The sequence below is a fragment of the Cricetulus griseus genome (assembly GCF_003668045.3).
Source record: "Cricetulus griseus strain 17A/GY chromosome 1 unlocalized genomic scaffold, alternate assembly CriGri-PICRH-1.0 chr1_0, whole genome shotgun sequence".
Lineage (NCBI taxonomy): Eukaryota > Metazoa > Chordata > Mammalia > Rodentia > Cricetidae > Cricetulus > Cricetulus griseus.
In genome coordinates this window covers 61,193,957-61,218,836 of record NW_023276806.1, presented here as the reverse complement: position 1 = coordinate 61,218,836, position 24,880 = coordinate 61,193,957, and the positions used below count along the sequence as shown (strand labels likewise).

General features: G+C 48.5%; 3 protein-coding genes across 5 annotated transcripts in view; 1 reads left to right on the top strand and 2 right to left on the bottom strand.

The window, feature by feature from the left end:
* Window positions 1–379, bottom strand: part of Prune1 (prune exopolyphosphatase 1) — a 31,084-nt gene extending 30,705 nt beyond the window's left edge. Inside the window, exon 1 of the mRNA XM_027393596.1 lies at window positions 262–379. The gene's annotated coding sequence lies outside the window, so the exon portion shown is untranslated. The remainder of the gene's footprint in view (window positions 1–261) is intronic.
* Window positions 380–715: 336 nt separating this feature from the next.
* On the top strand, window positions 716–12,178 carry Mindy1 (MINDY lysine 48 deubiquitinase 1). Of its 2 annotated transcripts, none has more exons than XM_027393594.2 (10): window positions 716–873; window positions 5,556–6,310; window positions 7,084–7,141; window positions 7,585–7,649; window positions 8,077–8,235; window positions 8,562–8,664; window positions 9,709–9,851; window positions 10,902–11,093; window positions 11,354–11,503; window positions 11,655–12,178. In XM_027393594.2, the coding sequence occupies exons 2-10, from the start codon at window positions 5,852–5,854 to the stop codon at window positions 11,733–11,735; spliced, it is 1,410 nt and encodes a 469-aa protein (XP_027249395.1). In that variant the 5' UTR covers window positions 716–873; window positions 5,556–5,851; the 3' UTR covers window positions 11,736–12,178. The 2 variants fall into 2 exon arrangements, with proteins under 2 accessions (XP_027249395.1, XP_027249394.1); XM_027393593.2 differs by having other exon boundaries at window positions 734–873; window positions 8,529–8,664.
* Window positions 12,179–12,727: 549 nt separating this feature from the next.
* Window positions 12,728–24,880, bottom strand: part of Anxa9 (annexin A9) — a 16,796-nt gene continuing 4,643 nt past the window's right edge. The window contains exons 2-15 of one of the 2 annotated variants that reach the window (XM_027393611.2): window positions 24,380–24,453; window positions 24,168–24,255; window positions 23,637–23,727; window positions 23,162–23,258; window positions 20,363–20,457; window positions 20,049–20,162; window positions 19,737–19,827; window positions 17,877–17,956; window positions 17,652–17,711; window positions 17,041–17,125; window positions 16,802–16,897; window positions 16,641–16,699; window positions 13,371–13,493; window positions 12,728–13,041 (exon numbers count right to left, since the gene is read on the bottom strand). In XM_027393611.2, coding sequence (XP_027249412.1) covers window positions 12,979–13,041; window positions 13,371–13,493; window positions 16,641–16,699; window positions 16,802–16,897; window positions 17,041–17,125; window positions 17,652–17,711; window positions 17,877–17,956; window positions 19,737–19,827; window positions 20,049–20,162; window positions 20,363–20,457; window positions 23,162–23,258; window positions 23,637–23,711 — 1,038 coding nt within the window. In that variant the 5' untranslated portion in view covers window positions 23,712–23,727; window positions 24,168–24,255; window positions 24,380–24,453 and the 3' untranslated portion in view covers window positions 12,728–12,978. The remainder of the gene's footprint in view (window positions 13,042–13,370; window positions 13,494–16,640; window positions 16,700–16,801; window positions 16,898–17,040; window positions 17,126–17,651; window positions 17,712–17,876; window positions 17,957–19,736; window positions 19,828–20,048; window positions 20,163–20,362; window positions 20,458–23,161; window positions 23,259–23,636; window positions 23,728–24,167; window positions 24,256–24,379; window positions 24,454–24,880) is intronic. The other variant, XM_027393613.2, reaches the window with a different exon arrangement.

Here is a 24,880-nt window from a genome sequence, read left to right as displayed (position 1 = left end):
GAGAGACAGAGAGAAAGGGAAAAGACTTAAAAGGAGTCTTCTAGGGTCCGGGGAGCTCCAGGAAAACAGAAGCGGTTTTTCCCCCCCTTTCATATTAAACGATTAAATATGCAAACACTGTGCTCTTTCTCCTGCTTCCCTGGCTCCGAAGCAGAGGACTGCTGCGGGCATCCAGGGAGGTGGCAGCGGCCGCGGCCGTCCCGGTCCCGCCCGGCTCCTCCCGGCTCTTCCCGGCCGCCTCCTGCTTTTCCCGGTTCTCACCAGAGAGGCACACGCGCTCCGTCCGTGCCTTCCCGCGGCAGGAGGAGGGAGGGAGGGAGGTAGGGAGGGAGGGAGGGAGGGAGATAAAGGGTCTGTTGTTGTCCGCTCTCCCTTTGCGCCGCTGGCCGGGCAGCTGCTGACCGGCTCAGGCAGCCCTGATGGAAATCCTCCGCGGCTGAGCAGGCCCCCTCCTCCTCCAGGGACCCGGTCCTCGGCTCATTCGTCTTTGTCCCGACGGAGGGGAGAGAGAGAGGGAAAGAAGGAAAACCACAAACTTCCTTTGAAGACCAGTTTGTAGGCAGGGCCTGGAGCGCGTGCCGGAGACTCGGTCGCTCGGGAACCCTGAAGACGCCGGGAGGCCTGGGAGCGCCGGGGCCGCGCCCCCACCCACCACGCGCCGCCCGCGCTCGCCCTCGCCCTCGCCCTCGGCCTCCTCCGGCGTCCCCGGTGCTGGGCGTGAGTCCGGAAGTGGCCACGACCCAGGCTGGACGCCGCGCGAGTAAACCCGTGTCGAGCTCCGGGGCTGACAGCTGGGAGGCAGCTGGTGCAGGCGGCGCCCCTCGACGATGCCCCCTCCTCGCCCACTCCCGGGACCGCATCCATCTCTTTAAGGTAAAAACTTTGTTTTCAAACTCTCTTCTTCACCTCCCCTCGCAGCTCTCCTTTCCCTCTCCGGCTGGGGCCAGTTCACCCGACGTCCCGTCTGTGGTCTCTACGTCTCGGTCGCTTATAGGATGCTTGCAAGGCACTGGCAGCAGGGAGAGCAACGCGCGTTCCCCCATTATAAACAAACTCTCTCCTCCTTGGGAGCAAGAGTTGCAGTGTTTGAGTTGTCCTAGAGGAAATCTCAAAGCATTGTTGCCATGAGGGTTTGCCTTCAGCTGAGGAGATTGGGTAAGACCAGAAAAGGGCTTCAGGGGAGAAGGGCCCAGAGAGTGGGTGATGTCTTCTTGAAGCTAAGTGGGTACCTATTTAACATGCTGCTTCCAACGTGTAATAGTTTCTGCTGCTGACTAGAAAGGGGCTTGGTGTTTTAACTCCCTCACCTGCCCCCCATAGGTACTTCCAGTTAGAGAGGGAGTGTATGGTTTGGACTGAAGAGAGAGGAGGGACAAGGCTGAAACCCGCGTTTGCTTGAGTACCCTCCGCTCATACGTTCCCACCTCTGGGCCTTGCAAGGTGGAGTCCTCCCTTGCATTCCCTCCCTGCCCCTGCCCACTTTCTCTGATACCCTACTTCCTCCAGTGGTTTCTTGTAGCTCCTTTCTTTGGGCAGCTAGCTTTCCCAACCCCCACTTAATTATTGATCATTTCTAACCTTGGGCAGAAAATGAGCTATGTTTCTTCTCTTTAGGCTTTTTAAAATTTCCCAGGCGAGGCCTCTGTTTCAAGGCTCACCCCAAGTGCCATGGGAGGGGAACAAAAATGAGGCCTGCAGATAACTTTTGCTAGTGTGATTCTAAATTAACAAAATATAAATTACTGCGGCTAACACAAATTATATTTGAATCAGGAGAATGATCTATTTGGGTGATGAAACTTCCATTGTTTTCAGTAACTTTGATGTTTCCCAATAGCACAGGAGACCTTGAACTAGAGCCCTCCTGCCTAAATCTCCTGAAGTAGCAGGGATTGGCAAACCTGAGACATCATGCCCAGCTAATGTCACTCCTGTCCCCTAGGCCTTCTCCTAGCCCAAGGTCCCAAGCTTTATAAGAAGAAACAGGTAGGGAAGAAGCTGGACAAACCACAGGGTTCAGGTCAGGCACGCACACGCCACTTAAAATCCCTTCACTCAGGAAACCGAGGCTATCCTGGGCAACCAGAACCCATCAGTCTCAACCTGGGATTAAAGGTGTGTGCAACCACGCACAATGACACCTATTTCAAAAGTCACTTAAAAGAAAAAAAAGACAAGATTCCTAATTGATTTAATTGCTCCCTGTTTTTCTTTTCTTTAGTTGGGGAACTGGGGATGGAACCCAGGGCCTTGTATATATTAAGCATGTGACCTTCTGCTAGGCTATACCCCCAGGACTTTCCCCATTTTTTTTTGTCCTCACTAATGAGTAGGGAGGGGAAAAGGGAGATTGTGGCTTTTTGTCACTATCTGTAGTCTTATCTGTGTGACACTTGATGCTTAGTGCTAATAGACAGCTAGTCAAACAGATCCAGTGTTCATGCCTGAAATGATCCAGATGGGAGCTATGTAGAGAATGATTGCCAGCGGATGTGAGGCTTGGACCCAGGGCATTTTGTATGCCAGCCAAGACTCCATCACTGAGCTACACCCCCAACTCTTTTTTATTTTATTTTGAGATAGGGACTCACAAAGATCCTCCTGCCTCAGCCCCCTTAGTAACTGAAACATATATATTATTTACAGATATAATATGTGAGCATATATAATATATATTGCATATGAGTGTTTTCTGTAGTGGTACTTTCTCATTGGGACTGCCAGCCTGCACATAATGATACAGAGACTTAATTATAAAAGCTCAGTCTTAGCTTAGGTTTGTTTCTAACTAGTTATGACTTAAATTAACCCATATTTTTAAAAGCACATTCTTCCACGAGGCTCGTTATCTCGTCTCCACACTGCCTATCCTTTTTCCTCTGCATCTGGCTGGCAACCCTGCCTTTCTTCTCCCCAGAGTCCTCTCTGCCTGGAAGTCTTGCCTATCCTCTCCTGCCTAGCTATTGACTGTTCAGCTCTTTATTACACCAGTCACAGCGATACATCTTCACACACTGCACAGATATCTCACGACAGTTTTCCTTTATGTATGTAAACCACATGTTCTTGGTTCCTCAGAAGCCAGAAAAGGATATCAAATTCCCTGCCAATTGAGTTCTTATAGATCCTTGTAAACCCCTCTGTGGGTGCTGGGAATTGAACCCTGGTTGTCTAGGAGAATAGTATGTACCCTTAACCACTGAGCAATCTCTCCAACCCGAGGGTATTTTAAATGTAAATCATTAATCAGAAGTTTCCTATTTTATATAAGTATCCAGCAAGAGGATCTCTCTGGGTGCAGGAGCTGCTGAAAGCAAATAGGAACTGAAGAGTTGTTTTGTCAACTCTGGGTGGGGAGAACAGTCTACTGGAAGGAACAGTGGTGTTGAGCCGGGCGTTGGTGGCGCACGACTTTAATCCCAGCACTCAGGAGGCAGAGGCAGGTGGACCTCTGTGAGTTCAAGGCCAGCCTGGTCTACAAAGTGAGTTCCAGGACAGGTAGGGCTGTTACACAGAGAAACCCTGTCTCAAAACAAAACAAAAAATATTCTAAGGTTGTTGACAGTGGTAGGATCAGAGAGCCTGTGCCTTGGGCAGTCCTAATAAGCCAGGTTTGGCCTCTTGTCTTCAATAAGCCAATTAGAAGAACTGAATGAATAGTGAAAAGTAGGGGCTTAGTTGGTAAAGGCTCTTGCTGCCTAATAACCTGAGTTTGATCCCAGGTCCCACGCGGTGGAAGGAGAGAACAAATTTTTGAAAGTTTCCTTCTGGCTACCAGAGTATGTAATAAATGTAATAAAATTAAAATAATAATAATGAAAAGCAGAAAGAAACAACAGCAACAACAGAGATTTATTCATGTGGCCACATTAGGTCTAGCAACAAAGTGATTTGGTTATGCTCCTAAGTCCATCTTCAGAGCCCTAAGTTAAGGGTAAAGTTGAAATAGAGAGCCAGAGTTCTGCATAGCTAAGCAGTCTACGTAGGTCACCTTGTGCTCCTGCCCATTATTGACCCATCGTTGTTTGGGCCTTAGCTTCATCTTGCAAGGTTGTTGGACAAGTTGTTAGAACTCTTTTCCTGCATTCAAGTTCCTGGCTGGCTGGCTGGCTTCAAGCATCAGTGTTTTTCTCCTCCCAGCTTGAGATTCCTAGGGGAAATTTCAGTTCCTTGGGTCCATTGTTTCAATTATGTAACAGACAATGAGATAAAATACATAAAGCATCTCTTTAGAACAGTGTTTCTCAACCTGTGGGTCAAACAACCCTTTCAGATAGGTCACCTAAGACTATAGGAAAACAGAGACATTTGCCTTATGATTCATAACAGTAGCAAAATTACAGTTATGAAGTAGCATCAAAAATAATCTTGTGGCAGGAGGTCACTACAACATGATGAACTGTATTAAAAAGTCGCAGCATTCGGAAGGTTGAGAACCACTGCTGTAGAATATTCTATCTTTTCAGGGATGCCCAGGTTACAGAGTTGCTTATCTAACATGGACAAACTCTGTTACCTACATTTCCCTTCCCTACATGAAGCCCCTCCCTAGCCTTTTTGCTGTGGTTGGTTTGGGATTGTGTAAGGTTCTGCTAAGTCTTCTGAGAGCTGGGCATGATGGCGCAGGCCTCTGGTATCAGCACATCAGCACATGGGTGACTGACATAGGAACCGCCCCGAAAATTCTAGGAAATAGCCTAGCGTGGTAGTACACACTTTTTTTTCTTCTCTTTTTTTTTTTTTTTTTTTGGTTTTCCCGAGACAGAAGGTACACACTTTTAATCCCAGCACTCAGGAGATAGTCAGGTGGATCTGAATTTGGGGCCAGCCTGGTCTCCATACAGAATTCTAGGCCAGCCAGGGCTGCACAGTAAGATCTTGTCTCAAAAATAAATACAGTCATTTGAGGAACAGGGTTTCTTCTACCTTACCATCTTGGCACAGAATTTAGGAGCATGGTGTTACCTTTTTGCACCTTCATTCCCAAACCATATGATGGTTACTCTCTGATCCCTGGGGTGATCAGAGAGGAGGTATCCCCAAGGACAGGAGCAGCCTATGTTCTCAAAGTGTTCTGGGAAGGGTCAAGGTTTGGCGTCTGTAACTGACAGGATGCCTTTAACAAGGCAGGCTAAACATCCTGTTAGTAACCATAAGGATTGTTTTTGTTTATTGGTTTGTTTGTTTGTTTGTTTGTGAAGCTGGAGATCAACCCCAGAGTTTCACACATGCTCGGGAAACACTATGCCACCGAGCTACACCGCTAGCCCACTTTAGGGTAGTTTCAACATTTTTCTCTCCAGACCTCTCCCTTCTGTCTTTGGGCTTTGCATTACCTTTCCTTTCAAGTGTTTTATTCTGTTTTGTGTGTGGGTGTTTTACCTGTGTGTCTGTGCCAGAGAGAATAGTGGGTCCCCCAGAGTTACCGACAGTTGTGAGGGGCCATGTGGCTGCTGGGAATTGAACTGGGTCCTCTAGAAGAGCAGCCAGTGCTCTGAGGCATCTCTTCAAACCCCCTCTGACTTTTCTTCATTCCCTATGGTTTTCTGTTTCAGGGAAGCCAGTTTCACCCGGTGTCTTCCATCCCTGCCCAAGTCCTGGCAATCCCACTGGTCACAGCAAGGTAGAAGTAGAATGAGCTGCAGCCTTCGGTTTTCACACACTAAAGACAGATGAAACCGGAGCCAGAGTGGCCTCCGCACTCCTCACTTCCAGACTTTTCTTGTCCCTTTGACCTGTAACTCAATGACCTTATTGGCCAAGTCTCTCTTCTACCTATCAGAGCCACCTAGACAAGGTCCCTGAGGTCAAGTGAACACCTTTGTCCCCCTCAGCAGACTCTAACCTCAACATGGAACAACCTCAGGCAGAGCCCCCAGCACCTAGTAAGGCCAGTAGTGTAGAAACTGTTGAATCTGAAAAACATGAGGCCCTGTCCGGACCAGAAAAAAACCCGCAGGACAAACCTCGGGACAAAGGTGGTGCAGAGGCTGATGGGGCAGCTGGAGAACAGGAGCCAGAAGACCAAGCTTTGCCACCAGCTGAGGATGCAGATTCGGGAAATCTTGAGTGCCCTCCTCCTGAAGCTAGCTCAAGTACGTGTGGGACGTCACCTGAGACAGAGACAAGAGAGATGAGTTCTAAGCCACAGGAGCTTCCCCAGTCCCCCAGGACCCAACAGCCTGATCTGGATCTCTACTGTGTCAAGTGGATCCCCTGGAAGGGAGAACGGACCCCCATCATCACCCAGAGCACCAATGGCCCTTGTCCTCTCCTGGCCATCATGAACATCCTCTTTCTTCAGTGGAAGGTAAGAACGGAGCTCAGCCAGTGGACTGTGAGGCACTGGGCAATTAAGATGTCCATAGATTTGCCTCTCAAATGTGCTTGGTTTATTCACACCAACGGTCCTTACAATACCGTGCTATATAGAGGTTACTGCGGACTGGAGAGATGGCTCAGCAGTTAAGATCAGTGCATGCTCTTCCAAAGGCCCTGAGTTCAATTCCCAGCAACCACATGATGGCTTACAACCATCTGTAATGAGATCTGGCGTCCTCTTCTGGCCTGCAGGCATACATGCAGGCAGAATGCTGTATACATAAATAAAGAAAAAAGAAAAGGTTACTGCAGTCTCACGTACACAGCATCTTACCAAATGGGGAATGGTTGGTTGGGTCGATAATGGTGCAGGGTTCCACTGGGGACATCGCACATTGGGAGATTGGACCAGATGTGGCCCTCGAACATCTGTGGCAGGCCAGGAAGGTGGCTTTGTTGGAGGTCCCAGGAGGTCCTGAAGAGCATTGGCCAGCAGCTAGCACTGACAGGTGGGCACATGTGAACTGGGCCTTGGTGCCAAAAACTTGAGGGACTCTGAAGCCAGAGTTTGGGGGGGATTTGAGACAAGGTCTCTTACACTATAAGCCAGGCTGGGCTCACCCTCATGCTTCAGCTCCCTGAATACTGGAATTGCAGTCATGAGCCACCATGCCTAGCTTGGACCCCCCCCCCACTTTCCATGTGTTCCCCCCTTCACTGCTAGTAGTAAAAGCTCACATATGACCGCCCTTCTCCCTCCAGGTGAAGCTGCCCCCTCAGAAGGAAATGATCACATCAGATGAGCTCATGACACATCTTGGTAAGTGACTCTTTTGGGGGGCGGGGTGCTCATTGGAGCTCTGATGTGGCATTGAGGGTAAGGAAGAGCCCCGTGTCTTTTCAGTAAAGTTGGAGAGTAAAAAGCAAAGATCAAGGTGTCAGGCTCTTGGAGTCACAGCAGCAATTCTGCCTATGGTTACTCCACTCCCACCCCACCCCTGCTCCTGGTGCTGGGAATCAAACACACCAGCCTTGACTGTGCTGAGTATGCACTGTACCACCAAACCACAGCCCTGGCCTCTGTCCTTAGCTTTCACCTCTATAAACCTATTTATTCCCCTGAGAAACTGAAGTTCTGGATTAGAGTTTGAAAACCCGTGGTCCTGAGACATGTCCCTCATTCTCTAGAAGAGGAGGAAATCAAGCTTTTGGAACAATTGGCAGGGCAGAGTAGGGTAGGCTGATACGTTTCCTGTCTTACAGGAAACTGCCTCCTATCCATCAAGCCCCAGGAGAAGTCTGAGGGCCTTCAACTTAACTTTCAGCAGGTGAGGCAAGAGGGCAGTGGACATAGGGTCTGCAGGCTTGCAGGAGGACCCCGAACCTATTGAAAAGCCTTTTCGGGTGATTCCTTAACCTTGGTATCTTCTGGGGGTGGGGGTTGGCATCTCTCTGTCCTGAAAAAAATTAGATAAAGAGGGATCCAGGCAGCCCAGCATAGTATTGTACACTTTTAATCCCAGCACTTGGGAGGCAGAGGAAGGCAGATCTCTGTGAGTTCAAGGCCAGTCTGGTCTACATAGGACAGCCAGAGCTATATAGTGAGACCTTGTCTTGGGGGAAAAAAAGAGGGGATTGAAATAAATGGGTTACAAGAAAGCCAGTGATGAAAAGAGGTTTTCTGATTTGTGTCTGGATGGTGGGAACGAGAAGTGGGAAGGTAAGACTAGCTATCCGTCTCTTTTCTCCCACCAGAATGTGGATGATGCAATGACAGTACTCCCTAAACTGGCCACAGGTCTGGATGTCAATGTGCGATTCACAGGCGTCTCTGACTTTGAGTACACACCCGAATGCAGTATCTTTGACTTGCTGGGCATACCTCTGTACCATGGCTGGCTTGTTGATCCACAGGTGAGGACGGGAGGCCCTGTGACTCTCCACTAGCTCAGGCTGGTGAAGGGAAACTTAAGGCAGGGGGCATCTAGGGAGGGGTGTGATTAGTCTGAGGAGAGACAAGATTTAGAGCCTGAACTGATGCAGAGTTCCTTGCATTTTAATACTGTTGGGTGGAGTCACATCCCAGTACACGGAAACCACACACAAATAGGATCAGGTCTTTGGACATCAAAAGTTCAGGAATCTTTGATCATAAGAGTCACAGTCCAATGGACTTGGTTCATTTCCTTCCTTAAAAAAAAAATCAGTTTGTTTTTGCCCCACCCCATCCTTCTCCCCAGAGTCCTGAGGCTGTGAGTGCTGTTGGGAAACTGAGTTACAACCAGCTGGTAGAGAAAATCATCACCTGTAAACACTCCAGTGACCTCAACCTCGTGACAGAAGGTGACGGTGATGCCCTCTTTCCTTGTGGATGAGTAGTCTTATTATTGTTTTTGTAATACACAGAGGGGACTTTTCTTTTTTCTGATACAGGACCTCATGTTGTTCAGGCTGGCCTTGACATCATTACATAGCCCAGGCCAGTCTCTTCCTGCTCGACTTTTTTTTTTTTTTTTTTAAGATTTTGTTTATTTTGTATATAACATTCTGCTTCCATGTATATCTGCACACCAAAAGAGGGTACCAGAGCTCATAACGGATGGTTGTGAGCCACCATGTGGTTGCTGGGAATTGAACTCAGGACCTCTGGAAGAGCCGTCAGTGCTCTTAACCTCTGAGCCATCTCTCCAGCCCCCCTCTGCTCCACCTTCTTAGAGCTCAGATTGCAGATGTGCACTCGCACGTCTAGCTGTATTGAGTGAGTGAGAAAATACAGTCAGGCTTTAAGGAAGGGTTCTTATCCCAACCCTGAGGACAGGGGAGCAATTAGATCTCGTATAGCTTAAGCTGGCTTTGTAGCTGACCCTCCTGCCTCCAGCCCCTAAGTACCAGGATCACAAGCATTACCAAGCTTCAACTTGTTTGTGCATGCCTTGCTGGGAATCAGACCTGGGGCCTTGTACATGTTAAGTATAGAGTCTAAGTCTGAACCATACCCCAGGTTCAGGGGGTTGGGCTTTGCAAAAATGGGGCTCTGGAGGCTCCTGGGGCTTTCTGAACAAACCTTATCTTGTTTTGTTTTGGAGCTGAGATGGGGGTTGTGGGGTTTTAGTTGTTTTGACACAGCGTCTCTATGTAGCTAGCCCTTGGCTAACCTGGAACTGCTGTGTGGATCATGTTGCCCTCAGACTCACAGAGATCAGCCTGCCTCTGCCTCCCCAGGAGACCAGATGCGTGAGCCGCCATACCCAGGACTGAACTCAGGATCGTTGCGTTCTTGCCACAACATCTAAAATTGAGAGTACTCCAGCCCTTTATTTGTTTTGCATTTTCCTATCAAGGGTTTGGATTTAATCCAAGGCTCACTTGTTTTCTGCCTTCTGGCAGGCTTGATTGCAGAGCAGTTCCTGGAGACCACTGCAGCGCAGCTGACCTACCATGGCCTGTGTGAGCTTACAGCAACTGCTAAGGAAGATGAACTCAGTGTCTTTTTTCGAAACAACCACTTTAGCACGATGACTAAGCACAAGGTGATGGGGCTTTTGGAGGAGGCGAGCAGGAACAATGTCATTTCCCTGAGCCTTTTTCTCTGGGGTCAGTGTGTCAGGCAGGATAGAGTGGGTTACGCCATGGTAACAGATAACCCCTAAAATCCTTGTGGTTTACCACAAGTGTCTGTTTCTAATTCATGATGTATGTCCAGTGCCAACTGGCTACATCCTGTCTCACTCGTCTTTATCTGGGACTCGGGTTGGCAAAAAAGCCTTTATATATGCAGGAGTATATGCAAGAAGAGAGAAAGATACAGTGCATTTTTTCTCAATGCTTCTGCCTGGGAATGACACTGGCCAGAGCAGGTCATGCGGAATAAGCTGCTATCATGGGACAGGAAAGGGACAGTGGGGCTTTAGAACACACAGTAATCTTTCAGAGTTAGAAGCCAAAGCTCTCTAGGAATTGAGTAGAAGAGGCTGGTCCTGCCTGACTCCACTTCCCACCCAGACTCTCATTGCAGCCCTGGCTGGCCTGGAACTCTGCGTGCTGGGAATAAAGGTGTGCTCTGTCACACCTGGCCTTGCCTTGAACTTCTGATCTTCCCGCCTCTACCTCCCAGGGGCTTAGATTGTAGCCATGCATCACCACACCCAGTTTTTCTGCTTCTCAAAAGGGTTTATCTCTATAGACATCAGCAAACAGAGAAGCAGGAAGGAAGAGAACAGGGAAGAGGGGAGGAAACTGGATTTGGTATGGTACTCTAACCCCAAGGAGTCCTTAACCAGGATGATCACAAAACACCTGTGTTCAGGCGTCCTTCCCTGGTTCCCACAGCCACACATATTTAAGAAATTTTGGGTGCTCACAGTGCTAAGTTCCCGTCAGCACACTGATTCAGAAGGTCTCTTGACTGCACCTTGGCTGTAAACTGCCTCTGTATCACCTGTCCCATCAATTTTTGGTCTTTTTCGGCTTGTGGGAGGAGTGTGTAAGGGCGTGTGCTAGGGATCAAATTCAGGGAACTTGGACTTGCCAGGCTACTGAAAGACGAGTACACTAGCCCTGAATGTCTTTCTCTTTTGCAGAGTCACTTGTACCTCCTGGTCACGGACCAGGGTTTTCTACAGGAGGAGCAGGTGGTGTGGGAGAGCCTGCACAATGTGGATGGCGACAGTTGCTTTTGTGACTCTGACTTTCACCTAAGTCATTCCCTAGGCAAAAGCCATGGGGCGGAAGGTGGAGGCGGCTCTCCAGAGAAGCAGCTGCAGGTGGACCAGGTGTGTGGGGCCTCTCAGAACGGTGCAGAATCCACTGGCACCTGAGCTGTTTCCTATACGTGAACTTCATGCATTTTATTGGCTGAAGGCTGCCCCACGTCCACGCCTCTTCATGTTACCTTAGGCCATGGCCTTGCTTGGGGTGTATTTCCCGGAACCACAGATAATAGACTTAACTGTGTTTTACTAGCGGGAGAAGAGAATTTGAAGGAAACATGCTTTAGAAATTTAGCTCATCTTGTGACTTGTTTTCTCTCTAGGACTATCTTATTGCCTTGTCCCTGCAGCAGCAGCAGCCACAAGGCACGCTGGGCCTTAGCGACCTGGAACTGGCCCAGCAACTTCAACAAGAGGAGTATCAACAGCAGCAGGCAGTTCAACCTGGGCATACAAGGGCCCCTTCTCCCCAGGTGAGCCTGCCCCTCCGTGCAGGATGTGTATGGTTTCTGTACCGGTCTCTGCAAGCCTTTCCTCATAACCCTTCTGAGGTACCTGACACCCGATGTCCTTGACAACCTACTAATAAGGTTATCGGATAACTCTTTGCTAAATTCCACACAGGGGAGAGGAACCACATCTGGACGCCCAGCTGGTGATCGGCGGCAGAGGTCGAAGCCCGAGTCAGACTGTGTTTTACTCTAGCTCTGCCCCACGCAGCGTGGGCCCACCCCGTATTTCAGAGGCTGTGACTGGTTTGCTTGCAGGATCCCCCACCTCAACCCCTGAGGCATACAGGGTAACTTATATGCACTGCCGGGGGCCAGAGCAGGCAACAAGGTCGAACTCAGCACGGTCCTTGCCCTACTGTGTTGCTGTCCTTCTCTTCGAGCCAGGGCCACATGGGGATGTGGGGCTGGGTGGTCTCTGGTTCCCAACCCCCTTTCCTGGAATATTCGCATGAATATACAGACCCAGGCTGATAGGTGAGGTACCTAACTGGAATGAATCTGTGTCCCTGCCTGCCCGGTTGCCCCTGGCCACCCGGCAGGCCCTTCTCCGTTTGTTTTAGGGTTTGATTTGGGTTTCTGTCTTTATTATTTTTAATGCCTTCCTTGGGGGTTGGTAATAAAACTTCTTTCCTGAGATATGTTGTTTTCCTACCCTGGAGCAGTGGGGTTAAATATTTGACCCAGTTGAGGAATGTGAAGGGTGGGAGGGTGCTGGCAGTCCGGGAGGTGAGAAGTTGCCTGTCATTTCTCACAGAGCCAGCAGGGGGAGCACGAACGTTGCCTCTTCCCTGGTTTTGGTAGATGTTCTGTGGGAAGCACTGCTGCTCTCAACCCTCGCTGGAGGTGTTTCTGAATCCCTGCATGGACAGATGAACTAGGAGAATGTTACTGAGACTTCCAAGGCTGGGAGTTCATGGAGATGGCCCTTTGCGAGTTCTCATCCCCTGGTGCCGATCCTTAACTGTCTTGCCTGAGATTTCCTGGGGAGGAGAGAGTGATAAGGTTGAAGGGAGACTCCCGGGTGGGGTGTGTTGATAACGGGTAAGTGCAGTGCAGTGCTGGGGCAAAAAACAGGGTTCCTGGTGAATAGTTAAGTGTACTTCAAAGATGCCTCCAACTCCAACGCCTCTTCCTGGCCCATGTCCTGAGCCGCCCAAATTTTAGCCAGGAAACAAAAAGACAGTGAATTTTCCAAAAGGTTCACTACCATGGAGATGTTGTAGCCATGGTATGGATTGATGAGCAAGGCAGACACTATCAAAGGCATCCTAGTACTCCTCCCCAAAATGACATAGAAGACATCACTTGGAGATGAGGGAAATACAGGGATATCAAAGAAATTTAGAGGTCCTGCCTCAAGAAGAAGTTAGGGTATGTGGTGTTCCTATGGGAATCTCAAATTCTTGGATGTCATATCAAGGTGTGGCCGAAGTGTCTCAGATGTCTTCAGCTCTGCACAGGGCCAGTAGTGCTGAGTGACAATCCCCTCTCATTGCGTCCTGCAGGCGAGGGAATCAGTGATAGTTAGAAAATCTCATTGCCACCACCGTGGTCCAAGCATTCTAACAGCTCATCATCAAGGAAAGACTCCTCTCTGTTACCAAGTTCGTGCTCAGCCAAAGGAAAGGTGGGGGTAGGGAGAGCTAGGATGTCAGGGCTCCAGGTGAAGAAATACCCAAGTTTAGTCTGGTGGTAGTGGTGCATCCAGCACTTGGGAAGCAGAGGTGGGTGGATCTCTAAGTTCGAGGCCACTCTGGTCTATAGAATGAGTTCTAGGACAGCCAGGGCTACACAGAGAAACCCTGTCTTGAAAGAGAGAGAGTTTCACCTGGAGTGAAGAATACAGAGACTTCCCAAATTTCCTCTTGAATTCAGCCCGAATGCTTAGAAGATCAGTCTCGCTTCGGGAGATAAGGATCCGCATCAGCACTTGGAAATTGGGCTCAGTTTCCTGTAAGGAAACAGATGGGGACTGTGTGGCAGGTTGTTAGGGGATATTCTCATTGAGGGCATCGGGAGAATGCCATGGGTGGGTAGGAAGCAGAGGCAAGGTAGAGTTAAGGGGAAGCAATAATTTCAGAGCCAGAGTCACTGTCTACACTCACAAAAAGATAACAAGTAAATATTTTTTTCTGGGGAATCAAACCCAGGGCCTTGAACATGCTAGTTATCACTAAGCTATATCCTGGATCTCAGCTGGCCTCAAGTTCAGAATGCTGGCACTAAGGGTACTAGCCACCATGCCCAGCCCATGTGTGTACATCTGTGTGAGTATATGCCACCTGTTGCAGATGCCTGTGGAGGTCAGAAGAGGGTCTTACATCCCCTGGAGCAGTTTCAAACTGCTGGACATGGGTGGCAGGAACCAAACTCGGGTCCTCTGGAAGAGCAAGAAACTCTTAACCACTGAGCCATCTCTCCAGCTCCATGTTTTCGTTTTTGACACAGTGACTCATGTACCCTAGACTGACCTTAGACTCACAGAGATCTGCTTGCCTCTCTGCCGCTCAACTGTTTGGATCTAAGGTGTGGGCCACCATGCTTCACAAGCCCTGAACTCTTGATCCTCTTGTTTCTACTTCTCAGGTTCTGGGACTACAAGTGTGTGTCTCTTTTTAGACAGGGTTTTTCTGTTCAGGTTTGTCCAGCCCTAGCTACCCTGGAACTCGATCTGTAGACCAGGCTGGCCTTGAACTCACAGAGATATGCCTGCCTCTGCCTCCGAGTGCTGGGATTAAAGGTGGGCACCACTACCACCCAGCTGCAAGTATATGTCTCTTGGCTTGCCTGACTCCTAGAATTCCGGTCTCAGAGTCCCAATACGCTAAGATGTGTATTTTTCCTTTTTATGTGTGTGCTCATAGGCTAAGCAAGTGCTTTACCACTGAGCCACTCCTAGCTCACAGATTTGTTTTTTTTATATCAGGAACTCAGACAGATAACCACAGGTCTTCACATGAATCCTGGTGTTGACTCATTATAATGAGCCAGGCTTTCTCAGTTAAGTATAATAATAATCTGTTGTCAAGATGGAAATCTCTGGATGATGGAGCAAGGGTGTGTATATAGATTGTCCTGTCATCAATTGGACATGATGCTGAAGGCTTCTCTGCCTACCAAAATGCGATAACTCCAACCTTTTATATATTACCTTTTGTTATTATTTATTTTTTTTGGCTCAGGGTTTCTCTGGGTAGCCTTAGCTGTCCTGGCACTTGATCTGTAGACCAGGCTGGTCTCCAATTCAGAGGTCTGCCAGCCTCTGCCTCCCCAGTGGATTAAAGACATGTGCCACCACTGCCTGGCTATTTCACTTCCTTTAAACACATATATATGTTCTTTCTTTTTTACATATAATTTATAAAGGTGTTGGGTCCCCTGAAACTAGAGTTACAGTTGTGAGATGCCATGTGGGTGCTGGGAATTGAACCCTGGTCCTCTGGAAGAGCAGCCACTGCTCTTAACCACTGAGCCAACTCTCCAGCCCCATATATATGTTCTCAGAGGAGACCTGATTCATCTGGCAGAATTACTAGATTCTGTTGGTGTAATTACTCAAACCAAAGTGACCACTTTGTAGATACAGCAGGCACATTTTGGTTTTCTTTTTTGAAACAGGATCTCACAGTGTAGCCCAGGCTGTCCTGGAACTCCCTCTATAGACCCAGCTGGTCCCAAACAGAGATCTGCTTGCTTCTGCCTCCTGTGTGCTAGGATTAAAGGAGTGCACCAACGTGCCTGGCTCACCAGACATCTTTTAGAGTGGTACAAAGATGGCAGTTGGGGGCTGGAGAGATAGCTCAGAGGTTAAGAGCATTGGCTTCTCTTCCAGAGGACCTGGGTTCAATTCCCAGCACCCATTGGCAGCTCATAACTGTCTGTTCCAGGGGATCTGACACCTTCAACCAATATACGTAAAAATGAAGTTAAATAAGATACATAAAAAGTATGAAATAAGCAGAAAAACTAGACAATTTTTTTTTTAAAAAAAGATGGCAATTGAGGACTTGGACATATGCAGCAAGGGTTCTACCATCAAACTCTCCCTCTAGCTTGAGGATAAATAGCAGGAATAAAATCTAGCCAAGGTGGCTGGGCATGATGGTGCACGCCTTTAATCCCAGCACTTGGGGAAGGCAGAGACAGGCAGATCTCTTGAGTTAGAGGCCAGCCTGGTCTACATAGTTTCAGGAATGCCAGGGCTACATAGAGAAACCTTGTCCTGAAAAACCAAATAAATAAATCCAGCCAATGTGGTGAAAGGCCCAGGGTGCTTGGGACGTTTACCATCTCCTTGCTCTTCATGTTTTTCATTTAACTAAACAAGGACAGTACACAATTATGAAGGTTAACTGAAATGTGAGAAATATGCTGGAGACAGCTCCAAAGTACAGGAGTCCTGGTTGACCTCCTGCTTCTGCCTCCTAAGTCTTGGGATTAAGGTTTTCACCACCGTGCCCACCCATTACTCTTTATACAGCAATGGCTCTCAGCCTGTGGGTTTACGACCCCTTTGGGGATCTAAGGCCCCTTTCATAGGGGTCGAATATCAGATATTTACATTATGATTCATAATAGTTATGAAGTAGCAATGATACAATTTTATGGTTGGGGTCACCATGACATGAGGAACTGTATTAAAGGGGGTTGCAGCATTGAAGAAGGTGAGAACCACTGTGACAAAGTTACCACCTTCCCCTCTGACAAAAAAACTGGACAAGGGGCTGGAGAGATGGCTCAGGGGTTAAGTGCACTGACTGCTCTTCCAGAGGTTCTGAGTTCAATTCCCAGCAACCACATGGTAGCTCACAACCATCTCTAATATAATCTGGTGCCCTCTTCTGGCATGCATTGTATATATGATAAATAAATAAATAAATCTTTAAAAAAAAAAAAACTGGACAAAGCAAACTCCTCTGCTTTCGGTACATACACATTAAGACAAACTTAAACTTTAGTGCCTTGTGGGTAACTAACTTAGTTCTAAGCAGAGCTCACTCCTCTACCCATGACAGGACAGTTTGTAAATACGGGGAAGACTTGTAGGTCCACCAGGCTTGGATCTGAAGGGCGGGACAGGAAACAGTGTGCCTCTTACCTGAAGGGCTTGGTGAAGTTTGTTGGCAAAGTACAGTGCTGTGTTTCTCATTATGGACACTAGAAGCAAAAACAACAACAACAAATGGTTAGAGAGCTAGTCTAGGGCTACAGCTTCCCATCCCAGTAAAACCCCTCCATACATCCTGAGTAGGTACCTACCTAGGCTGAGCAGAGCCCGCTGAACATCTCCATGGAAACAGTTCTGGACAGCATCCTCCAATTCTTGCCCAGTGCATCTCCGATACTGATCAAACACTTTTGGTATGTGTAGGGAGTGGTTAGAAAGGTAAGTTGGTGTGTGGGGCTGTTACTCACCACAGAGAAGAGTGGCCCTCCCCACATTGGCTGCCACACTCATCGGTAAAGCTAGCTGGGTGGGGATAAGGAAGCTTGGGTACCTCGGATGAGGTGTTCAGGACTGCGTTGTGTAAAGATCAGGACCCATTGACCTGCCATACTGGATCCTCCGGTCTGCTGAAGTACCTAGGGAAGAGGAGGGAATCGGTGAGGAGATGAGTAGCATTGTTTGGAGCCTGGAAGCCATGGTTATAATGTCCCCAAAAATCTACTGTGGTGACAGAAACGGGACTGAGGGTAAAAAGGGATAGTTTATTCTGTGCACTTGGGAGGTAGAGGCAGGCCTGGTCTACATAATGAGCCAGAGAAAGACCCTGACTCAAATATAATAATAATAATAATAATAATAATAATAATAATAATAATAATAAATATAATAAGGTAGGATTAAGTAAGGGGCTCTAGTCATCTGCTCCCACAAGGAGCTAATCCCCAAGATGAGGTCTAAGGAGTCTTGCTTGATCCAGTGCCCACAGGAGGAGAGTTTGCCAGCAGATGTCATTATATTCTGTGAACTCAGGAGGCAGAGGCAAAGAAGGCAGGAGCAGGTTTATAGCACAGATGGGTGTTTGGGATCTGGATGGGCTCTGAACCATGGTCCAGGAGGGAGTCTGTACAAACTGTACACAGCTATGCAAACTGAAGTCCTCACCTGGACATCTCGTTCTTCCAAGCTGTAGTCAATGACTCCAGAATATCTCTCACGGCCCCCCTAAGTGGAGACACTGTTCTTAGGAGGTTTTGTGGAGGGGCAGAGTTTTGTTCAGACCCTTGTCTCTCCAAAGCTCTCCCTTGTCACAGGACAACAGAGCTCTCTACTTTGGTCTGTCCTCAGCCTGAGGAGCACAACTCCCTTCCCTGGCAGGCCAAGCCTCACCTTGCTCAGGGCCAGAAGCAGGTCTTGCAAGATGCCATTGGTCTCAGTCCTGATATCTTCCTGAGCCTCCACCTGGAAATCTGGGGCAGGAGCAGGAGTGTTTTGACTCCTTCTGAATTTTCCCAGGATAGATAGCTTTAGCACTTGTCAAGTACTTGACCAACTGGACCCTAACAGTCCTTTTTATCCCCCCCTCCCAAAGATTTGTGTTTTTATTTATGTGTATGGGGGGTGCCCAAGGAGTCTAGAAGATGGTATCAGATCCCCTGGGGCTGGAATTGCAGGGGGCTGGGAGCCATCTGATATGGGTGCCGGGAATGAATCAGGTCTTCCTTATGCTCTCAGCTGCTGAGCTATTGTTCCAGCCCCATAACCATCCAATCCATCTCCTATGCAAAGTAGCTTGACGGCGGATGGTCCCCAGGATGGATGCCATCATGGTCACCCTGAAAATGTTCCTAAGTAGTGAGTAGTGAAATGACTTCATCTCCAAACCTTCCAACTAGGAATATCATCCATTGTTAGACAGCCAGCAGTAACTAGAGCTAGGGAATCCCAGGTCATGAAGCAAGTTGGTTGGGGCCTAGTCCTCTACCCAGGATTCAAGAAGTGGTGTGTGAGGCAGGATATGAAGCAGAGAACAGGAGTGGGGAAGACAGAAAACTCTGGAGTAAAGCACTTGTCTAGCATGTGCTGAAACCGCGGGTTCAATCTCAGGAAGAAAGAATGAAAGAGAAAGGGAAGGAAGGAAGGAAGGAAGGAAGGAAGGAAGGAAGGAAGGAAGGAAGGGAGGGAGGGAGGAATGGAAGGGAGGAAAGGAGGGAGGGAGGGAGGGAAGGAGGGAGGAAGAAGGGAGAAAGGAAGGGAGAAATCAAAAATGTCAGCCATGGAGGCCCATGCCTGCAAGCCCAGCACTTGGGGGCTGAGTCATGAGGATCATGAATTCCAAGTATTCATCTACATGATAAAAACAGAACGGGGAGGAGATCAGAGGAGGAGGAGAGGGTTAAGAACACAAGGGAGCTGGAGAGATGGCTCAGAGGTTAAAAACCCTGACTGCTCTTCCAGAGGTCATGAGTTCAATTCCCAGCAACCACATGGTGGCTCACAGCCATCCATTATAAGATTTGGTGCCCTCTTCTGGTGTGCAGATATACATGGAAGCAGAATGTTGTATACATAATAAAATTATTATATTTGGTTTTGTGAGACAGGCTTTCTCTGTGTAGCTTTAGAGCCTATCCTGGCACTCACTCTGGAGACCAGGCTGGCCTGGAACTCACAGAGATCTGCCTGCCTCTGCCTCCCAAGTGCTGGGATTAAAGACGTGCACCACCAACACCAGGCAATTAAAAAAAAAAAAAAAAAAAAAAGAACACAGACCAGCATTAGACATCTAATGAGAACTGAAGGAAGAGAGGTGTTTATGTGATTGTGATCATGTGACCATGGGGGTGTGAGATGTGAGGATGGGAAAGGCTGCTCACAAATTAGTAGGTGAGGTGGGCTCTGAAAGGTGACAGTGTGACTTTAAAAAAGGTTACCACCTGTCCCTCAGGCAGCAGCAAGGGCCTGGGAAGGTGACAAGGGACCTCTGGGACTGTTACACTACCTAATGTCAGTACTGTGAAATTTGCCCTAGGGCTCCAGACTAAGTTAATCATTGTTTCTCTTTCTTTAATGATTACATGCGGCTCTATCCCCTGGGGAGACTGAGGCACTGACAGTGGGGAGTGAGGGCAAGGGGAGGATTCTGGGAACAGAGACCTTAAGGAAATAGAATTTGGTCAGTCAGGGTTCCCAATTCACAAGGACTTTAGGAGAGGAGTGGATTGTTCCCATACCCTCATGCATTCTTACCATGCTTATATACTGCCAGGCACTCCTGCAGTCTGGGTGCTGCTCTGGTGGCAAGGATTTCCAATGCCACATCCTTAGCGGAACCTGAGGCCTACAAGAAATTGTGAGGCCATTTGACACTGGGCCATATCATTAGCCCAACAAGATGCCAAGATGCCGACAGAGGGCTGGAGAGCAAGCACAATACCCTTCTCCATTTATGGGTCACGATGGGGTTGAGAGGTCTCTGGGCCCATTCTCTGGAGAGGTCAAGGCCAGTCAATTGGTGTCCTTTCCCCCCCAGACAGCCCAGCAGTTGTCCTCTCCTGGTACCTTCAAGGCTGTCCTCAATTCCTGGGCATCAAATTGGGCTGCAGGCTGTAGGAGAGCCACCACAATTTTCTCCAGGTTGCCAGAGAGTGCTGCCTGCAAGGACTTCAATAGATCCTGGATAAATGGGCCCCAGACAGAGAGAGACATAGGTCAAGGGAGGCCCCAAATCATGGGAAGCTTTAGCTGATTTTTATCCCAGGTCTAGCCACCAAGTCCCTGATTAGCCAGGAGGGAGGAACTGGACATTGTTAGATCTCAAGTCCTCCAGGGAGTCTCTGCCCTGTCCACAGCTCCTGGAAAGTCAGCGGTCCCACCTGTTTGGTTCGCTCTTGGAAGGCTCGAGAAATGAGTTGTCTTTGCTCTCTGCTCCGATTGGTCAGTACATCCACAATGGTGCTGTGGGCCACACCTGAACCAAGACAAACCGAGGCTGCAACCAGAGCTCACAGTTGTGAATTCCCGAAGTCCCCAGGAACAGAACTAAGTGTAGGGAGGGGAAGACCAGGGGTGACTTCTCTACTACTCCCATTTGTTCTCAAAGGAGATGCAAAGAAAATGTCAGAAACATTCAGAGGGCCTCTAGATGACCCTGAGGTTAAGAAAATGTTCTGTTTTGCCGGGCATTGGTGGCGCACACCTTTAATCCCAGCACTCGGGAGGCAGAGGCAGGCAGATCTCTGTGAGTTCGAGACCAGCCTGGTCTAAGAGTTAGTTCCAGGACAGCCTCCAAAGCTACATAAAAATCCTGTCTTGAAAAACCAAAAAAGAAAAAAGAAAAAGAAAAAAAAAAAAAAAGAAAATGTTCTGTTTTCTCAGAGGGCCTGAGTCCAGGTCTCAGCACCCTGTAACTCCAGCTCCAAGGAATCCAGTATCTTCTAGTCTCCATGGGCACTGCACTCACACGTGCAGATGTTGGGGGATATTTGATCACGCTGTGAACCCCAAGTTAGCATTTTCATGAAATAAAATTAACCTTGGGTCAGGAAGCTGAGTTAGCAACTAGTTGATAGAAAGTAATCATAGAGGGCATCCAGGAGAGACAGAGAGACACAGGAAGTAGTAGGGAGGGACTTAGGGTGGCAAGACTTTTTTGTTTTGATGGAGAAGAAGGACTAAGGGCAGGCTTTTTGGGAGACCCCAGCAAGGAGAGAAGGTTAGCTAGTTGCTACGCAACCTTTCTGAGCTAGCAAGTTTTCACCCCAGCCTTTGAATCTCATGTTTTATTTATAAATAGAATGATAGAGATTTAGTTAAAGCTACCTTTAGCGGCAGTAACAGAGCAGGTGCCTGCAGGTACAGAATTCCCACCAGGCTGGGGCCTGAGCAGCCAGGATGCTGCCAGAGTTGCAGGCCAGTAACTGCAGAGTCACAATTGCTGGCTTAAATATCAGTAAAGTGCAGCCACTGTGCCGAAGATAAAACAACATGCATGCATACATACACACACGCAACACTTAAGTAGTGACTGCAGAGATGGCTGCACTGGCTGCTCTTACAGAGGAACCCGGTTCAATTCCCAGTGCCCATGTGGCAGATCACAGCTGTCTGTAACTCCAGTTCTATGGGATCTAACACTCTCATACAGACAGACAGACAGACAGGCAAAACACCAATGTACGTGAAATAAAGTAAAATTAGAAAAAAATTTAATTGCATGAAAAACTGGGGGTGATAACACACACCTGTATTCCCAGCACCTGGGAGATAGAAGAAGGGTAATCTGGAGTTCAGTCATGCTTAGGGACACAGTGAGTTTGATTCTAGCCTAGGCTATGGAAGGAAGGAAGGAAGGAAGGAAGGAAGGAAGGAAGGAAGGAAGGAAGGAAAGAAGAAAGGAAGGTGGTTAGAGCCAGGTGGTGGTGGCCCATGCCTTTAATCCTAGTGCTTTGGAGGTAAAGGTAGGTGGATCTCCATGAGTTTGAAGCCAACCTGGACTACAGAGCAAGTTCCAGGACAAGCCAGGGCTACACGGAGAAACCCGGTCTTGAAAAAAAACAAAACAAAAAACACAAGCAAACAAAAAGGAAGGAAATAAATAAATCTGACTCAAATCCTAATTCAGACAAAAGTGGCCTAGTATGGTAATTTTAAAAAGGAAAGAAAGAAAAAACATAACTGAAATTAAAAATTTTAAAGGACTTTTTGGGTGGGACCCATTCATTTGGCTTAGAATCCCAGATCTTCTATTATGAACTATGTGACGTTGGGCAAGCCTCTTAATCTCTCTGAGCCCCAGTTTCCTCATGTGCAAGAATGGAAATAATAAGCCTGACCTCACAAGGTGTTGTGAGACTGGGTATGACACACCATCACAAACCCTGACATGCTAGAATCAAATATCTCACCAATACTCTCAGAGCATCCCTAACTCCAACTTCCTTGCTCCTTAAAAAAATATGGTTTTTTTTTTTTTTAAAGCCACGTGGTAGTGGCACACACCTTTAATACAAGCACCCGAGGAGGCAGAGACAGTTTTGTGAGTGTGAGGCTAGCCTGATCTACAGAGTGAGTTCCAGGTCAGACAAGCAGGCAGAGAAATCCTGTCTTGAAAAACAAAAATTTAAACATTTATTTAATAAGTGTGGTGGTTGAGAGAACACCAGCTGTTCTTCCAGGGGACCCAAGTTCAATTCCCAGCAGCCACATGGTGATTTCACCGCCATCTGAAAGTTCAGTTCCAGGGGCTCTAACCCCTTCTTCTGGCTTCTGTGGGCACCAGGCTTGCTTGTGGTACACAGACATATATACAGATTAAACACCCATATATATAAAATAATAAATTTTGAAAAAGACAGAAAAAGAAAGGCAGACCTACAGTGGAGCATGATGGCTCTTGCCCTGTAATCCCATCCTTTGGGAAACTGCTGCAGGAGGATTACTGCAGATTTGAAGCCGGCTTGAGATAGAGTGTGGTGTGGTGTGGTGATGCTCACGCTCAATCCCAGCACTTGAGAAGCAGAGGCAGGTAGATCTGAGTTGGAAGCCAACCTGGTCTCCATAGTGAGTTCCAGGCTAGCTAGTGTTACAAACGAGACCCTATCTCAAAATAAAGTAAAATAAAAATCAGGATCAACAAGGAAAGGGAGGCACTGAACACCAAGGGCAGGGCTTACCTTGGCCTGTAATGGCCTTCAGCAACTTCTGTACATCCTTGTCCACACTGAAGCTCAGGAAAGTCCTAAGGGTGCCCAGGGTCCCCCAGGCTGCAGTCTGAAAGAGCATGAGAACGTGGTGTCAGGAGCAGGGAGCCTGCCCTCCTCCTCCTTCCATTTTGTTCATTTATTGTGTGTGCATGGGAGGTCAGAGGACAACCTGAGGGCCTTCATTATCTGCTTCCATGTGGGTTCTAGAGATCAAACTTAGGTCATCAGGCTTTCACCCAGCTGAGCTCTCTCTCTGTCTCCAAGACCATTTCCACTTCCCTCTTCCCCAACATCTCCTGGTCCCTGAGTGGATGCATTAAACTTTATTGTTGGGGCTGGAGATAAGGCTCAGTGGCAGAGCACTACCTAAGCAAATGAAAGGCGAGATCAATCAGCAGCCCTATTCAATAGGTAAGCACTGTTATGAAGTCCCAACAGCCCGTACCTTGTTGGCAAGGCCCAGGGAGCTGAGGATCTCCTGGGTCAGGGATGCTCCCATGGTTCCACTGCTCACAGACATGGTTCCACTGGCTTCCCTGTGGAAGGAAACAGGAGTGAGCTGAAGGGAATGTCCACTTCTGCCTCTTATCTGGGGCCTGGACTCTCTCAACCCATCCCTTTCCTTTCCTTTGTTGCAGAGAATAAATGAATGAATAGTAGAACATCAAATTTCTTTGCAAGCGTGAGGCTGGAAGATGAGGGCAATAGGAAGAGCCTACCTTCTCTGCTCTGGCTCTTACCTTTTGTAAGCCAGGTTTGGCTGGGGAGACTGCAGGGACCAGCACCCACCAATGGATTCCCTCCACCCGAGGCCCCGGAACCCTCAGTCTGCGATGATGCCCCCTTCTGAGGCTCAGGTCCCTCCCTTCCCTGGCCTGGATTCTCAGGCATCTGAGGTGAGGTGGCATAATGAAGGCACTGGTGGGAGACAGCTCCTTATCCCCCACTCCTCTCCCCAGGGGAGCCGCAAACCTACCTGCAGAGCAGCTTCCTGCCTGTCTGCGCTCCCCCCCAGGAGTCTCAGAAGGGGTCTCTAGGTCAGCAGGTGTAACCTGTATGTGTCCCTGTAGGAACATGGGTACCTGGGCACAGACTAGACACTCTCATGCTGGGAAAAGAATACATCCACTCCTCCCTCAGTTGGTAAGTTCTCCCTCCCCCAGATAAGGGCTGGGTTCCAGGACTTACCCCAAACGCGCTAGAGGTGAGGTGGGTGTTGTGGCCTGGTGGTTTGCCTGTGTGGGCACCAGCTCCTGTGTAGCCTGGTGGTGGAGAGGAGCAGTGAGGAGCCCAAGCTGAACAGCCAGTCAGATGACCTCCCTTGCAGACCAGTCCAGCTGTCTCTGATTTGGCCCCTCCCAGACGTGGGAGAGGACCAGGCTGTACAGGGTCTACAAGCAAACAGCTCCCTGCCTAGCATCTCTCCTCCCAGGAACTGGCCCTTAACCCACGCAAGCAAACTCCACTCAGCCTCTCAACTCAGCCGAGGACACAAGAGGCTTTGTGTGTTGCTTTCCCTACGGGGCCAGGTTGGGACCACAGAAACCTAGTCTCTTGAGTCTTGCTTCTGACCTGACTCTACCACTGGTTCCAGCTCCCTGGGGGTAAAGGGGGGGAGGCGGTAAGGGGAATGTAGGTCAGGCAGGCTCCAGGCTGATTTCAAGGTTGATAGAGAAAAACCTGTTGGGA